Source organism: Mauremys mutica, chromosome 9 (assembly GCF_020497125.1).
Source record: "Mauremys mutica isolate MM-2020 ecotype Southern chromosome 9, ASM2049712v1, whole genome shotgun sequence".
Lineage (NCBI taxonomy): Eukaryota > Metazoa > Chordata > Testudines > Geoemydidae > Mauremys > Mauremys mutica.
In genome coordinates, this window is record NC_059080.1 from 14859830 (window position 1) to 14878330 (window position 18501).

Genomic DNA, 18501 nt, shown 5'->3' on the forward strand with positions numbered 1-18501 from the left:
CAAACTGCTTTACAAATATTAATTAACTAAGGCCCAGATTTGTAAAGGTAATTAGGTATTGTTCCACTCAGCATTTCAAGGTCTAATTCACTTAAGAGCCTAAGGGTATGTCTACACTGCAATGTAAGCCCAGGGCTAAGAGAACTCAAGTTAGCAGACCTTGGGTTTGTTGAGGAAAAAGAAAACCAGCCTATGAGAATTGGAATTCTTTTGGTGGACTCTCAGAGCACAAGTCCAGTGGGGCTGCATCTACACTGCAAAGCAATCAGGCTTGAACCCTGGATTCCAGCCTGACTCAGGCTTGGACCCTCCACGCCCATTGGGTCCTGGGACCCTGGGTTAGCATGATTTGTGTGTAGACGGAAGCAGGGTTAGGCTTGAGCCCAATTCTGAATCCTGGGCTTACACTGCAGTGTAGATATGCCCTTAGTCACTTCTGAAAATAAGACTTAGGCTCCTAAGTCACTTGGTCCTAGAAATGCTAATGGAGCAATGTCTAAATAACTTTAAAATCTGGGCCTAATCCTCCCGTGAAGTGGTTTTTTTTATTAGTTCTATTTTACAGATGGGATACCGTAGGAAAAGAGAAGTTATATGACGTGACCAGGTATATACAATGAATCAGCAACTGCTAATCACCAACCCTATTTCTTAAACCAAAGATATTATGAAAAAAAAATCTGGTACTTGGTGACACTCAAGAAAGTGGAATTAAGACAATTATTAATAAAATAATCTTGTTTACTTTCTTCTTTATTTTCAATATCTACTTCTTTAATAAATGTGTTCAGTTCATTACAGATTTTATGTTATGACTCCACCTTGTATCATTGCACATTCTGTTTACATACCTCATCATCTATTACATTACTCATTAGCTTGAGTTCTCTGCAGTATTAAAGAAAGTTGCAGTAAAATTAATATATTGAAGTTCAAGTTTTAACTACATCAACCATGCATGTTTAAAAGCATGTTACAAAGTCAATTCAAACTCACATGTGATACTAAGGATTAATGCTCAGTCAACCTCTTGGCTAACTTCCCTCCCTTCCCCCCAAACTATTATATTGAAATTTTGATGAACAAAGCTGAAAATGTTTTCTATTAGCTGTAAAATAAAAGTTGGGAAAACTAGATCAACTCAAAGAATTGACTGTAGTGACAAGCCAAGGAGCACCACTCTGAAATTTCATTGTTGGCATTCATCATTCTATTTTTTCCACAAATGGACATCTAAATATAATCACCTTTAGGTAATGATACTGAGGGAAATGAAATAGAAGAGTTTTAGAAGCTGCTGCAGGCTCCTGAATTATGTAATAAGCTTTCTTTTTGTTTATTTGAACAATTATCATCAAATACTTTATAAGCGCTTGCATGTCAGAAGCACTATATTAGAAAAGTCAATACAAGTATTAAAAAAACCAAAAAGTTAAATAATCTCTGAAACATCTTTCACCCAGTGCAGATAAATAAACAAACAAACAATAGTGCTTTTGTGCTTTTATATTCCTACACATTCCAGGATTTTAAAGAGTATGTTGACACTGGGGGTGGAAACTGTAAATTCCAGCTTGAGGGGACATACCCACGCTAGCTGTGATCAAACTAGCAAGCTAAAAACAGTGGTGCGAGGGACTAGCCCCCTGAGTATGTATGCAGCCAACACACTAGGCACATACTTAGGGCAATCCCCCCCCTCGCCTCAAGCCACTGCAGCTATAATATTTTTAGCACATTATCTCAATCAGAGCTAACACAGGTACGTATTTAGGTCTGAAACAAGGTTCGAAGGGAGCAGCTGACAAAAGCCCACAGGTAAGCACAAAAAGATGACCTTAACCAGAGGGCTAGATGTTGGGGATGACATGGAAAATTACAATAGTGTCATAGGAATAACAAGAGGGATGTTAGTGGAGTAACCTGCTCAGCATCTTAAGAGGTCTATACACAGATGCAAGGAGTATAGGGAACAAACCGAAAGAACTAGAAGTATTAGTACATCAATTAAATTATGACTTAATTGGTGTTACAGATACCTGGTGGAATAAGTCTCATAACTGGAATATTGATAAAGAGGGGTATAGCTTGTTCAGGGAGGACAAGCAGGATAAGAAAGGGAGGAGGTGCTGCATCATACATCAAGAATACATACACTTGTTCTGATGTCCAGAAGGAGGTGAGAGGCAAACCAGTTAAGGTCTCTGGGTACACATATGGGGGTAAAAAATAGGGGTGACACCATGGTATGGGAATACTACAGATCACCAAATCGCAAAGAGGGCTGATGAGGCATTTCTAGAACAAATAACAGAAATATCCAAATACAAGACATGGTAGTAACAGGGTCTTTAATCACCCAGACACCCGTTGAAAAAGTAATACAGGAAAACACAAAATTTCCAGTAAGTTCTTGGAATGTACTGGGAGCAACTTTTTGTTTCACAAAGTGGAGAAAGTAACCAGGACGGCTGCTTTACACTTGATTCTGACCAACAGGGAGGAACTGGTAGCAAATCTGAGGGAGGAAGGCAATTTGGGTGTAAGGGTTAATTTCATAATTCTAAAGACAGGAAGGAGGGGAAGCAGCAGGATAAAGACAAAGGACTTCAAAAAGAAGACTTTAACAAACTCGGAGAACTGGTAGGTAAGATCTCATGGAAAGAAAATCTAAGGGAAAAAGGAGTTAAGGAGACCTGGCAGTTTAACAAGGAGACAATATTAAAAGCACAACCGCAAACTATCCTGCTGTGAAAGAATGAAAAAAAGAAGAGTAAGAGGCCAATTTGTCTTGATCAGGAGTATTTAAGTGACCTGAAAATCAAAAAGGAATCCTACAAAAAGTGGAAACATGGAAGAACTGCTATTGAGGAATACAAAAGAATAATATAAGCATGTGGGTGCAAAATCAGACAGGCTAAGGCACAAAATAAGTTACTTGTAGCAAGGGACATAAAATGTCACAAGAAGAGTTTATTTAAATATATTAGGAGCAAGAGAAAGATGAAAAAAAGTGGAAGAAGATGGAAGAGCTAAAAGCTGACAACATCAAGAAGGCTGAGATGTTTAATACCTATTTTGCTCCAGCCCTCAATAAAAAGATTGTGACCAGATATCCAACACAATTAATATTAGCAACAAGAGGGAAGGAACAAAAGCCAACACGAAGTGGGTATTCACCCATGAGAGCGTATGCTCCAATACTTCTGTTAGTCTATAAGGTGCCACAGGACTCTTTATCGCCTTTTATTTAAATAGATTACTTGTATTCAAGTCAGCAGGGCCTGATGAAGTTCACACTTAGGGTACTTAAGGAATTAGCTGAAGCAATCTCAGAACCATTAGTGATTATCTTTGAAAATTCACAGAGGATGGATGAGGTCCCAGAAGACTGGAGAAGGGCAAACATAGTACCTATCTTTAAAAAGGGGAATGCAGATGTCCAGCGAATTATAGACTAGTCAGCCTAACTTCAATACCTGGAAAGATACTGGAATGAATTATTAAACAATCATCTTGTAAATACCTAGAGGATAACAGGGTGATAAGAAATAACTAGCATGGATTTGTCAAAAACAAATCATGCCAAACCAACCTAATATCTTCCTTTGACAAGGTTACTAGCCTAATGGATAGAGGAGAAGTAGTAAAGTGATATTTCTTGATTTTACTAATGCTTTTGACCCAGTCCCACATGACATTCTCATAAGCAAACTAGAGAAATGCAGTCTAGATGAAAATTACTATAAGGTGGGGGCATAAGTGGTTGAAAGATGGTACTCAAAAAGCAGTTATCAATGGTTTGCTGTCAAACTGGGAGGGCATATCTAGTAGGGCATATTTTCATTATTGACTTGGTTAATGGAGTGAAGAGTTTGCTTATAAAATCTGAAGAGGACACTGAGCTGGGAGGACATGCAAGCACTCTGGAGGACAGGATCAGAATTCAAAATGACCTTGACAAATTAGAGAATTGGTCTGAATTCAACAAAATTAAATTCAATAAAGACAAGTGCAAAGTACGACACTTAAGAAGGAAAAATCAAATGCACAACTACAACACGAGGAATAACTGGTTAGGTGGTAGTACTGTTGAAAAGGATCTGGGGGTTATAGTGGATCACAAATTGAATATAAGTCAACAATGTGATGCAGATGCAAAAAAGGCTAATATTCTAGAGTGTTAACAGGAGTGTTGTATGCAAGACATGGGAGATAAATGTCTCACTCTATTTGGCATGGGTGAGGCCTCAGCTAGAGAACTGTGTGCAATTCTGGGTGCCACACTTTAGGAAAGATGTGGACAAACTGGGGAGAGTCTAGAGGAGCGCAACAAAAATTATAAAAGGTTTAGAAAATATGATGAAAAAAATGGGTATGTTTAGTTTTGAGAAAAGAAGACTGCCAGGGGATCTGATAGTCTTCAAATATGTTAAGGGATGTTATGAAGAGGATTGTGATCAGTTGTTCTCCATGTTCACTGACGGTTGAACAAGATGCAACGGGCTTAATCTGCAGCAAGGGAGATTTAGATTAGGTATTAGGGAAAACTTTCTAACTATAAGAATAGTTAAACTCTGGAATAGGCTTCCAAGGACAGTGGTGAAATCTCCATCATTGGAGGTTTTTAAGAACAGGTTGGACAAACACTTGTCGGGGTGGTCTAGGTTTACTTGGTCCTGCTTCAGCATGGGGGGCTGGATTTCTCTGATTCTACTCTCAAGCTGGAATTTACATTCTTGGAGAGATTATGGTAGCTGCTGTTTAAATGAGTTTAATATAGCATTATTTATTTATTTATTAATTATTATTAAACATGCATATTGCAGAAGTGGCTGAAGGTTGGGGCTCCATCATGCTAGGCACTGAACTTCTACATGGAAAATGACTGCCCATACCTCAAAGAATTTACAAACTGAAATACAAGACATAACAGGTGGTTGAGACAAACAAACAAGTGGGGTGGGGGAACCAAGGTTATAAAAATAATAGCATGCACCTAATTCAGAGCCAATCAGGAACTGTAATCAGAATTCACCACTTGCCTTGCCATTATCACGTTGCAGTTTATTATATGCATTTTGTTCATTTTCTTTTTGCTGGCTGCTCTGTGATTCATGAACAGCATTTTCAGTGTCAATCAGCAGTTTATAAATCAGGTGTTAACAACAACAAAATTCAACAAAATTCATTTCCCCTTACAACTTTAACCTTGTATTTAGAAAGCCAAATATATAACTGTCATGTAAGAAATTTCCATCAACATATTTCGTCTGTAAGTAAACAACACAGAACAGCAAACTGTATTCTAATTAGATATAATCAATCATGGCCAGCAATAATACATTGACTGGTATATTTCCTTCTATTTTTAGAGTTGATTCAGCATATTAATTAGCTGCCTGAAGATTAATATTTATTTGTACTTACCTTGCACTTACCTTCCATCACTGAAGACATGTTAAGTCACTCTGGCTATAGCTACAATATGTTACTAAATAAGTCTTAAAACAGGGTTCACTGCTTGCCTTGGAAATACATTTTAATTTGCTAGTGATCTACAGCTTTCCCTTATTAGCTCAGACCAAAAAAATCCAACTTTTCCTTATTAGAGCTATTCATTAGGAGTTTGCAGGGTGCTAAGAGGAATGAACAAATAGCAGCTCAGTTAGGGCTCTGTCATGCGGGGGGCCGAGTACCATTCATTCCAATGGACTTCAGTAGAAGTTGGAATAGAGTTCAATAGAATAGAGCTCAGTTCCTTGCAGGATCTAGCCCTTATGCTGTGTTTTACAGTAGTTTTAAGGCACAGTGCAAGTAGATTAGATTTTAGCGCTATTGATGGTTCAAGGCTTTGTGCATATCAAGTCCCTGGCAATACAATGTTTACTTTGGACAAAAAGCTACATCAAACTTTTACTCATAACAAGTGAGACGTTGATAAGGTGCAGTTAATGAGATTGGGCAAAATAGTGATTTCCAAATAAGCACTAACTGTGATGGATCTCAGTTTGAAGTACATTGATGCCTTGTGTCTTCCTTAATGCGTATGCCTAAACTTCATTAACATTACTAGAATTTACTTGTATGCATCAAGTGACAAATTGGCCCTTCCACCTATAGTGTTTGCCTGAAAGTTTAGAATAATATACTGTATGGCTGAATGATAGTTAAATAAAAACATCACCAAATGAGGAAAGAGAATATTTCAGTTATGTCATACACAACTAGAATTAAACTTTGTGAACTGTTTATTTAGGTTGATTGTGATACTGACAAAGGAAAAGTTAACTTTCTCCAATCATGATGCATGGTTGGAGGATTATATGTCACTTTAAATCCAATTTCATATAGCCAGCTTCATCTGAGTTTCACTGTAATTAAGAAAAAAAAAAAGCTCAACACAATTAAGATAAACACTAAATATATTGTTTCCCTACCTCTAGGACTGTTGAGTGAAGCTTCTGATGCCCTCCCACCATCTCCACAGTGACTCTGATCAAACGGAAGGCACTGTTCACCTGTCCCTGCCAGCACATCATAGTTCTTTGTCAAATCCTTTGTTTCACTGAGAGATTTCACTTTGTAGACTCTCCTGGTGTTGGTATCTGACAAGTAAAGGGATTCTGACACTGGGTCCACAGCCAGGTAGTACTTGTGAGCTGGACTTGTGCTAAGACAAAGAAGAGCAATGTCACAAAATTAATTTGTTCATCTTTCTCCCTGTTTGTAGTATTTACTTTCAGTGGCATAAGCCGTACTTTCATATGTGCGGTACATGTTATTACTTTCAGCATTCAACTTGCATGAAGCAGCAGGGTGCACCATAGACTATTCCGGATGAGCACAAATATCCACTTCAGATTATTTTTAACCTTATTTAATCATTAAGAAAGACCATGATGTGAAATGTGGTGCATTAATTCATTCCTAGTACATTTTCAGGAGCAAGGCGGAAGGCCAAGTACCATTAATGCAACTAGGCATGAATTAAAGCACCATAATTCATTAACTGGATTGCCTTACTGAAATTATGAAACATTATTTTAAAATATTTATATATGCTAATTAAGTGATGAGGCTCAAATTCTAATTGGTGAACTGGGCTGCATCTCATTACCCAATCAGATTGTTTGTTTTCTCTCTAACTGCTTTATGATCCATGTCAGTTTGTAGAGAGGATGGCAAGTAGCGCAGACAATGGCCCTAATCCTGTTAAGATTGCAGGCATCCTGCAAACACCAGCTAACACTGGTCCTGGTCACAAGAGAGATCAGTGTGGACAGGCTCTGAAGCCTAGGCAGAGGGTCACTGAAATCAAGGCGACTCAGTGCAGGCATGATTAGGACCATCGAGACACATAATGGATTTTTTACCACCAGAAATGGTTTCCTAAGGTACTTCTGGGAAACAGACTGACTTATAACACAGCAATGCTCTCTTTGGAGGGAGAAGGTAATTTCTGTCTTTACAGAGTCAGAGAGTTTAAGGCTGGAAGGGACCATCAGATCATAGTCTGATCTCCTGCACCTCACGGGTCACAGAACCCCACCTCGTTACCTGTATTGAGACCAATATCCTGAATCAGACGAAAGCAGCAGTTTTCAACCTTTTTTCATTTGTGGACCCCTAAAAAATTTCAAATGGGGGTGCGGACCCCTTTGGAAATCTTAGACATAGTCTGCAGACCTCCAGGGATCTGCAGACCACAGGTTGAAAACCACTGGACTAAAATATTACAGCTCTCAGGAGACTAAACTATTGTGTTCCACAGGCAGAGAACAAGGTCCCTGCAATGGCAGAGAATTGATTTGTTGACATATACCCAGATGATATTAGCAAGCAATCCATACTGCAGAGGAACGCAAAACTCCCCACAAGGTCATGACAATCTGACCTGGGGGAAAATTCCTTCCTGACCCTGAGCATGTGAGAAAGACCCACCAGTCAAGCATCTGAGAAGGAGAATTCTCTCTACTGCTTCCAATGTTTCTGGACTGCCTCAAGGCCAGTCTGTGGTTTTCTGTTTCAATACACCATATTTAAATTTCTTACTGAAATACATTCTTTGTTAAAATATTCAACTGTCATGAAGTTTAAAGAAACTGTGAAAAAAATCACACTTCTTTCAGAAAAATGTTTTAGTATTTTTGTTACAGTGAACACTTGACATAATGTAATGGAAAGAGATGAGAGAAAAGATGTGTTACTCTATTTTTTTTTCAGTCTGTTTCTGGTGCATTTGACAATGCTTTGTGTACAACCAGTTTCCCCTGTCTGTGTGGGTCTTACACAACGGGAAAGAGAAAAAAACAATATAAAGAAAATGTAATTTAAAAACACCACATTTGGCAGGTATTCCAGGGCACGTGTAGCGCCTGAAAGTACTTTTAATGTCCGCCTGCCCTTTTTTTGTATACTGATTAGATTTTAAGTTGAGGGAGTCACTTTAAATATGAAACCTTTGACTGACTGAGGGAGATAACTAGGTTTTATTGACCATTCATTAGATAGTCCTACATCACTGGGCAATGTTACAGATCAATGGAAAAGTACGTTATGAACTATATTGGTAATGGGTATGAACAGATATATATTCTTTGCTCCATTTCTTCCATTTTATTAGTCTATTTGGTGCTCTGTGTAACTTTGTACATTGCTGCAACTCCTCTAGTAGAGGGTCAGTTAGAATATCTTATTTCCACTGGTGAAAGATTATAAAAAGCCTGCGACATAAGTTTGATAGTTAGAGCCTGATCCTGAAAGGTGCTTAGAATCCTCAACTCCCACTGACATCCAAAGGAATCGAGTACTCAACACCTCACAGGATCAGGACATAAACCAGGCTAGTATAATCCTGATCATAAGCTTTTATGAAAAGGAGAAGGAGGCATGGAGAGAAAGATACTGACAGACTGAATGGAAGGATGTGAGATATGGAGAAAGGACGGGGTGCTGAGAGAAGGGATTGGGGTGGAGGAAGAAGGATGAGTAAATGTGATTAATTGCTGAATTAAAGTTTGTCATTATTCTGAAGTTAATTAACATTTTGTAAGAAAGGCCATTTCTGGTATTTGCAGCTGAAGTTCAAAAGAGACCCGGTCTGACCAAACAAAAGATTTTCCATAAAATACCAGTATGGAAAAATTTTCTAGTAGAATTCAAGATGTTAAATAAATGTACTCTATTCATCTTGTAAAAACCACAAAGTACTAGAGGTCATTATATAATCTATCCTTTTAGATATGTTTTCTGTCATCCATGTGATTAGGTTTAATACACTGGCTATTAGAAACCTCTTGATGTTATCTATGCTTAAAATCTTAAATGCTAAAATGTTTGAATTGAAATATTACTACCAGAGATCGGGCAGAACCAAATACTTGTGATCTTATGGAAAGTTTGGAATCGTATCCAAACCTGGGACAATTTTTAATTAGCATTGTTAAAAATTGTACCAAGTAGATTAATAAATGAAAATTTACAGTGATTCATTTCAGAACAAATTATTCCCTTCCCTTAGTTCTTTATCTTTGGCAACTGATGAAGTGGAGAGAGAATAAACAGCTTTATTACCAGATGTTAGATCCTGATTACAGAATGCTGAGAAAACAAACAGGACCATCCTGACCACACACAGTCAAAAAACTTTCTCCCAGATTAAGAATATCAATCTTTTTTAACTGAAATGTTTTCAAGTGAAACAAACAAAATACCGTATTGTCCCGAGTATAGGCCGCACTTTTTCCCCCTAATTTAAGTCTTTAAACTAGGGGTGCGGCCTATAAGCGGGATCTTGTAAAAAAAAACCCAATAAAAATACTTTAAATCCCAGCCGCGGCAGGGAATCAGAGCGCTCTGGGCTGCCCGCCGCGGCGGGAAGCCCAGAGCCCTCTGATTCCCCGCCGCGGCTGGGATTTAAAGAGCTCTGGGCTCCCCGCCACGGCGGGCAGCCCGGAGCCCTCTGATTCCCCGCCGCGGCTGGGATTTAAAGAGCTCTGGGCTCCCCGCCGCAGCGGGCAGCCTAGAGCCCTCTGAGTCCCGGCCGCGGCTGGGATTTAAAGGGCTCTGGGCTCCCCGCCGCAGCGGGCAGCCTAGAGCCCTCTGAGTCCCGGCCGCGGCTGGGATTTAAAGGGCTCTGGGCTCCCCGTCGCGGCGGGCAGCCCGGAGCCCTCTGATTCCCCGCCGCGGCTGGGATTTAAAGAGCTCTGGGCTCCCCGCCGCGGCGGGCAGCCTAGAGCCCTCTGATTCCCCGCCGCGGCTGGGATTTAAAGGGCTCTGGGCTCCCCGCCCCGGCGGGCAGCCCGGAGCCCTCTGATTCCCCGCCGCGGCTGGGATTTAAAGGGCTCTGGGCTCCCCGCCCCGGCGGGCAGCCCGGAGCCCTCTGATTCCCCGCCGCGGCTGGGATTTAAAGAGCTCTGGGCTCCCCGCCGCAGCGGGCAGCCTAGAGCCCTCTGAGTCCCGGCCGCGGCTGGGATTTAAAGGGCTCTGGGCTCCCCGCCGCGGCGGGCAGCCCAGAGCGCTCTGATTCCCCGCCGCGGCTGGGATTTAAAGGGCTCTGGGCTCCCCCCCGCGGCAGACAGCCCAGAGCCCTCTGAGTCCCGGCCGCGGCTGAGATTTTCTTTAAGTTAAAAAAAGTTAAAAATTTAATTTTTTTAAAATAGCACCAAACTTTAAGGGTGCGGCTTATAATCAGGAGCGGCCTATACTCGGAACAATACGGTATATCCCAAACCCGAAGTTACTCAAACCCATGGAATCACGCTCCGTGTACATGCCATGATCCGCACAGTGTTGTTCCACCTTTTAAAATAAACCCAATCGACATGTAATTTCCCCTTGAGGAGAGGACAGAAGAAAGAAGGAAAGGATGGCATGTGACAGATGCCAGTCACACTGTTTAATGGGCAGGTGCTCAGAGACTACATACCTAGGTACTGTATAAGAATCTGAAAAAACAGAATAGTCTCGATAAAGTGGTCACCAAAAGGAGGCAGCTGAGCACCCCAAAAAGAATCTCAAGGACAGGACATAAAATCCATCACATGGATATACCCAGCCTCCAACTTACTAGTTTTACCCACAAGCCCCTCTCCTTCTGCCACCACCTACATGAGATTGAACTTGTCTATATGAGAAATTGCCCCTCTCTTCATGTGCTATTGCTACAGAGGGGGCTCCCCACGGAATAAATAAAAAAGGGGAGTTACTATGAAGCAATTTTCATGTGCAGCCCTAGAGTTTGGAATTCTCTCCCACACAAGGTCTCAAATCACCTGAATCTTTTAACCTTCAAGGAACGTTCTGAAGTCTTTTCCCTACTTTTTGAGAGGGAGGACTGTATTGAGGGATGAAATTTGGAAGCCCTTTCCCCCTTGCATACCTATGCTGTCAGCAGCCAAAATTCTGGTGCTTCTGCTTTCTGAGTTCAAGTCATAAGGAGACACAGCTCCATGTACTAAACACAGCAGCTTGGGCATAGCTGGAGGGGGCGGTGGCCTTGCCTCCCCTCTGCCCCAGTCAGCAGTATGGGCTGGCATCAGGAGACGAGCATGTTGCAACTATTAAGGGGCTAGATCAGAGTTTCTCAAACTGGGGTCTGTGAGGGTACTCCAGGGGGGGGTCCGCCGGCCCTGCTGATCAACTCCTCCCCATCCCTCCCAGCGCCTCCTGCACACTAGAGAACAGACAATTTCTTGGGGGAGGGGGTGGAAAGAGGTGGGTAAGAGGAGGGGCAGGGATGAAGTGGGAAGAGGTGGAGCGGGGGTGGGGTCTTGGGGGAAAGGGTGCAGTGGGGGTGGAGTCTGGGGCTGAGCGGGGGGCTTGGGGATCCACAAAAATATAAATCAAAATGGGGGTCCTCGGGTTACTAAAGTATGAGAACTGTTGGGCTCGATTATTGCCTTTCCTTATGAGGGGAGGAGGGATGTTGGGGGAGGAAGGAATGAGCCTTGAAAGGGTTGGCTACAATCACACCTGTGCAGGGAGGAGCTACAGTTGCAGTCCTTCTGTTAGGGAAGTGCAGAGACAACTTCCCTACATCCCTTGGATATGCTAACCCACCTCAAAATGGCCACAACCCTGCTCTCCCTCTGCATGAGTTTGAAGAGCTGGCTGAGCATCCTCAGGCAGGGTGTAGCATGAGACCTTCCCTAGTGCTCCAGGGAATTCCAATCTGTGGTGGCCTGACTGCACACTGCAGTTTACTCAGGCTGTCCCAAAGGGGGTAGTTAGTGGTTGCTCCTGCTTGTGCTCTTTAGCAGTCCGGAAACATTCTGCATTTCTGTGTCCTCCCTAGGAAGAAAACCTAGTGTCCACCCACACCCTTTCCTAATGTACATTGGCTGTGGCTTTTAAAGCCACAATAAAGCTGTGCACAGTAAGGACTGTAAACAGACTTTCCATAACCTCATTGCCTGTCTATTATCTCCAAGTGATGCCCTCCAATTTACCACAAATCACTTCACTTAAGCTAGTCAGAATAATATAGCTTTGCAAATAGGCAATTAATACTTACAATTAATACCCAACAGCACTTTAGTGGGAAGCAGTTTGACACGTGACTAAATTTAACTAAGGTTTAAGCCTATCCAAAGAAGCTAGTGTATTTTGTTCTAGTGCACTGGTATTTAGAAAAATAATTTGAGAAAGAGAAACAAAAATTAAAACCCTGATTAATGCCATTTTGTTGACAATTGTCATTCCAGAGTGAACAAATTCAATTTTCCTCTTTTCAACTTCTTAAAATTTGAAGGACGTTGACAGGTTTAATACATAACAAATGGAAACAATCATTAAAACAAACTGTGGAGATGCATGCAATTAGCCAGGAATTGTCACTTTAATATCTTTCTATTAAGCTTTTGTTGTAAAACGCCTGAAAGATTATATCTTTGATAAGGACGGTGACAAACAAACTATCATATTCAATAATATGATTGTGGCTAAAACCTAATAACAATGATTGTCATGTCATCCCTTAAATCATATCATTTTAAAATAATTTTTTTGGATTTGGTTCAGTCTACTACGGTACTCTCCCTATTATGCCATGCAATCATCAAAATGGGATGCATCAATCCTGGTTTATTTACCTGCTTTTTAAAATAATACATCAGGAGGCTGAAGAGCTTGTTTCTAGGGAAAGCAACCTGATGCTCAGCAGCTCTCTGTTCTTTCTAATCTTTTATAGGTTATTTCTAGGGCCCTTAGAAATTGTCACAGCCGCCTTAGCCACACAAGGGAAGGAAGGGCCCCACATGCTCAATACTCAACAAAGACTCTATGTGTGGTGAGGAGAGCAAGGCCTACTTGCCCAGTGCGCCTTGCTGCAAGCAAGTGGATGGAGAGAATGGGAAGAGCCCTTGTCCGCCCTTCCCTTCTCCCCCTCAGCTACTTGCTGGCTGGTATAGATGACTGGGCGCAGTGGGGACTGAGATGCTCCATGAAAAAGAGGGAAGTAACCTGCTTCCTCTGCAGAGCAAAGGAGAAGTGGGGGAAGAGTGTGACTCACCAAGGGCAGGTCTACACTGCAGTAAGAGATGTGTCTGCAGCACGTGTAGCCATACTGAGCTAGCTTTGCTCTAGCTAGCTCACACAACAGCAGCAGTGAAGTCATGGGAGCATGGGAGGAGCGTGTACCCTGTGTAAAAGTTCAAGTTGCCAGCCTGTGCTGCCATCTGTGTTGCTGTGGCTTCACTGCTATCCGAGCTAGCCAGACCAAAGCTAACTCAGGTATATCTACATGTGCTGCAGTCACACCGCTGATTGCAGTGTAGTCCTACCCTCAGGGCTGCTCATGGAGCAATTCAGCTATGCACTGCCCCTTACTCAGGGAAGTGTCCACAGTTATAAGTTAGCCGTAAGTTAATAAACTACAGACCTCTCTAGTCTTCCTCTAGAGACTTTTATTTATTTTCCATTTCTAAAATGTACCCATTCCAATTTCCCTAGTAGTGCGTATCTATGATATAATACAAAATTAATATAACAGAAGTTAATAAAATAACTGAGTTACCTTTAACAATAACCTCAGTCACTCTTCAGATGGAAAACTTTACACTGTGCCTTGCTGATTGAGCTCAGATTCTTTCAGGTTAGTGGGGGAGGTGATCCAGGTAAAGTGAACAAACCTATCCTTCTCTAAAGCAAATAAAGCTGGATTTGATTTACACTCATATTTGTTAATGACACAATGTTTCTGTAAGCCTATATTTAAAAAAATCATTTGTTTAGGAATATTCTTTGTTGCTTGTTTATAAATGATCCCTTAAATCAGTTGGATGCATGCATAACTGCACCATGATTTACTTACCTATGTCTTGTGTCTCTGTTCCTAATACGACAAATCAATCCAGGAGCCACAATAAAAGCAAAACAACAAACGTCAGTATCAATGCAAACCAAACCAACATAATAAAGACCTTTACCCTACCTCACACACACATATAGTCATACGAAAACACAGTTAACTTTGTATATCCTCTCAATGTAAATTGTAGACAATAAAGATATAAGCAGTTAAATCATTCAACATCTCATCTCTACTCCACTCATTTCTCCCTCAAATTCAGTTGCTTCCTTTCCACCACACACAGTACACAGATCTCCAACCTCATCTTGAACAATTAATGTGCAACCGTACTCTAACCATGCTAGCTGCTTACATGACCACATGTTTTCACGAGTAATATAGGTTTAGTGTGGCCTCTATACATTACATGGAACATAGTTCTGTGAAAAAAGAACGAGGAGTACTTGTGGCACCTTAGAGATTAACAAATTTATTTCGGCATAAGCTTTCGAAAGCTTATGCCCAAATAAATTTGTTAATCTCTAAGGTGCCACAAGTACTCCTCATTCTTTTTGCTGATACAGACTAACACAGCTACCACTCTGAAAATAGTTCTGTGTATTTCAGTACTTGTGTAAGTAAGGATTTGATCCTGAAAAGTGCTGAGTGCTCCCCCTGACATCAACACAAGTTGAGGGCACCCAGCACCTTGTAGGATCAAGCCCTAAGTGAGGCAGGTTGCAGTGCGCCAATGGTGAGTGAGAGATATGCTTTATGGTAATGTTTAGGGACCAGAACAATTTTATAGTTACCTATGGTGGCCCTTAGAGTGAAACTGGATAAAGTGTCAATTATAGCAGGTTAGCTGTGGCAGGGTAGCTTTTTGGTGGCATAGCAACACCTGGTTTGACAGATACTAGTTTGGAATGCCCATGGCCTGTGCCTGTCTCAAGTTCAGTCCAGCTCTACTTTGCTGTGCTTTCCAGAAGAGATGGGGAACAATTTGGGTACTTCTGAACTTGATCTGTCCATCTATAGTACATGCAGGCAAAGTGGCTATTGCTATCTCTGAGCTGATATACATACCTGCTCCTCAACTCAAATATTCCACCAGGTGTTATGTTGATTTTAAGAAAAAATACTTTAAAATCTTATTCTGTTTTGAAAATCTAAATAGGAAAAATATAGGGGAGGGAAGTCTCAGACTATTCAACTTGTAGGTTTCTTGATTAATTATGTGAAACCTGTACTAAACACTAAACACCATCTAACATAGACAACCTTCCCCACCGCACCCTCTTAAGTGGTCACTTTAAGGTAACCCCAAGGTTTTTGGGGTAAATTTGATGCTTAGAGAGAAAGACATGTTTCTAATAAGCAGTCAAATTTGATCAGTCCCCTAAAAACGTTTCACCGTATTTCTCATAGCTCACATTAAAAGATCTGACCATCAATCAATAAACTCCAAGATTTCCTACCTTAATTCTAAAATGCTAATGGAATTTCCCGAGGGAAAGATGCGTCTGACAAAATTGAAGTCTCCAATATACACACTGCCATCCGGACCAGAAGCCAAGGCAACCGGGGCAAAGAGTTTGCTGCTGAGAGCAAGACCATTGCAGTTGGAGCAGGAGACACTTCTCTGGTGTCCGTTACCCATGACGGTTGAGATGACTGGTGGCTGCTGGGAAATGAACATGTTTTCTCCATTCCCTTTGTGTACGATCCCTAAATATGAGAGAAGAAAAATGAAGGCGACAAAAAAGTGCATATTACCTATTACAAACTAGTAGTGCTCAATCCTGCTCTGCTTTCACCATGCAGCAATCATATGTAGGGCTTCCATTTTTGTTTTCATTCATTCCACCTTCTGTTCCACATGGAAGGATCATTACCTGTAAAAGCTTGTTAAAATTAGTTTTAAGTTTCTCAGAAAATATTTCTGAGTCACACACAATCTGGATACACTCTTACCATGCCAACATTTTCACGTGTAGGTGCGTAAAGTTGTGTCTAAATCTGTATTTTGTCATCTGAATAAATGGCCTGGTTTTCAGAGATGCCACCATTGTCTTCAATTGGAGTTGCAGGTGCGCAGCTTTTCTGAAAATCAGGCCATTTACATTCACTTAAATAACTTATTTTACTCTACGTATTTCTATTTAAATAACTAAAAGATGCCTATCCAAGGCTGTATGCAACCTAATACATCACTGACAATACAATTAAATCTAAGCATTATTAAAATGATAGCACATCCTTACCCTTCTCCAAAAAGCCAGTCAAAGAGATGCCTTGTGTAGCGTGCCTGAAGAATCACTAAAAGTTCCAACTATTTTAGATCGGCGGGGGGAAGAGGGGAAGGAGATAGCAAGTTCCAGAGTCCTGTAGCACTTGCAGAGAACACCCTGTTAGCTGCCCCACATTTTTTTAAGCGCCTTTGTGACTGCATCTGTGGTAGTATGGCACAGGGAGAGAGGCTGATCCCAGACCATTAAGGCTTCACAGGTCATAACCAATCAGGGTCAGCTCCAGGCACCAGCCCAGCAAGCAGGTGCCTGGGGCGGCCATCGGAGAGGGGCGGTACGTCCGGCTCTTCGGTGGCAATTCGGCAGAGGGTTCCTCACTCCCTCTTGGAGGGAAGGACCTGCCGCTGAATTGCTGCTGAAGACTGAAGCGGTGGCGGTAAAGCTGATCATGACTTTTTTTTTTTGCTGCTTGGGGCGGCAAAAACCCTGGAGCCGGCCCTGTAACCAATACCTTAAACTCCACCTGGACACCAATGGGCAACCAGGGCAGATCCCAGAACACCTGAGTTACATGCTTCCAGGGAGCACATAGCTGTCAAATTTTATACACAGAGTCTGAAAATGTTGGTATAAGTTCTTAAGAACCTTTGACCCACCAAAACTGAAATAAAATGATCTGGCAGAAAAAAAAGGCAGCAGCTAAAATATTTTGCACCTTATCTTTGAATTTGACAATACAGGAGAAGAGCATATAACACTTTCAGTAAAGCGTGGCCAGATCTTTCAAAGAGTATATTAAAAGGTTCTAAAAACCTTTCCCAATTCTAAACATCTCCACTCTCTGAGCTATTTTAAAAACTGGGATCATGATGAGAAGTCAGGATTGGTTAACGCTCTAACAAATCAACTATTAACTGAAGTACTATCTGATTTCTTAGGGATTACTACGTAAATATTCATTTTATTCATACATTTTTATTGGGTAGCAGATGAATTTCTTAAACATTTTGAGTATTTAATTAAGGGAAATTAATAGCAGGACTGCTCTGTATTTTTCAGAAAGGGCATCAGACTGCAGTATACAATCAACATTCAAATTTAAATAAGAGCTACTTGATAATAATGTATAAAAATGTTGGTGACTGAAGCACAACCGTGTTAAAAGTGGAAGAGTAATTCCAGTGAGTGAACTTTTTACCAGTGAGAATATAATATGCCCTGCCATAAAGAGGAAAACAGCTTTCTAACATGTCAGTATTTCAGCACTGCACTACAGGATATATCATTCAAAAATCTTTCCGATTATTAGGTTGGTAAAACCAGATCCAGTACTAACATCATTTTCTCAGGTAGACATCATTTTTTTAAAACAATATAGCAATACAGTTAACAATTACCCTCAAAATGACATGTTATTACTAGACTTATAGCAATTTTCAAACTGAAGATAGGTATTCTTTTGATACAGCAATTCCAAAATTCCCTGTTTCTATTAGAAAGCCCAGTATTCTATCAAACACGAAGAGTGATTAAAGGAAATAAAACACAAATGAATGTAGTTTCTGATTACATTGGCACAACTGATGGCTTGCCTTCGTATGTGGCATTGCAGTATCAGTGTACAGATATTAACATTCCCGGGTAAAGCTGAAACAAAAAAATGTACACAAACACTTTATATTGTGCTATTTTCAGCTTTTGAAAATATAGATCATGTTGAAGACTTCTTTAATTGTTATTGTTCCAAGAATAGGTTTCACACCACGCCATTCAACCTTGCTCCAACTATAACACCAATTTCTCATCAAGTTTTAGTTCAAGAATGCATTCTTCTTACAGATCTCTTCCACCACACGCCATACCCACCATACTGAACCTGCTTGCTATGTAAAATGATCCAAGAATCACATCAATGGGCCTGATTCTGAACTGAAGAATACCAGCTTAAAACCCATGCAA

The 18501-nt window shown here is 40.9% G+C and overlaps 1 protein-coding gene across 8 annotated transcripts in view; it reads right to left on the bottom strand.

Moving 5' to 3' along the window:
- TENM1 (teneurin transmembrane protein 1) overlaps window positions 1-18501 on the bottom strand; it is a 517028-nt gene that overhangs the window by 81629 nt on the left and 416898 nt on the right. For all 8 annotated transcript variants that reach the window (XM_045030001.1, XM_045030000.1, XM_045029999.1 and 5 more), the window contains 3 exons: window positions 15772-16021; window positions 14315-14335; window positions 6441-6673 (listed from right to left, as the gene is read on the bottom strand). In XM_045030001.1, coding sequence (XP_044885936.1) covers window positions 6441-6673; window positions 14315-14335; window positions 15772-16021 — 504 coding nt within the window. The remainder of the gene's footprint in view (window positions 1-6440; window positions 6674-14314; window positions 14336-15771; window positions 16022-18501) is intronic.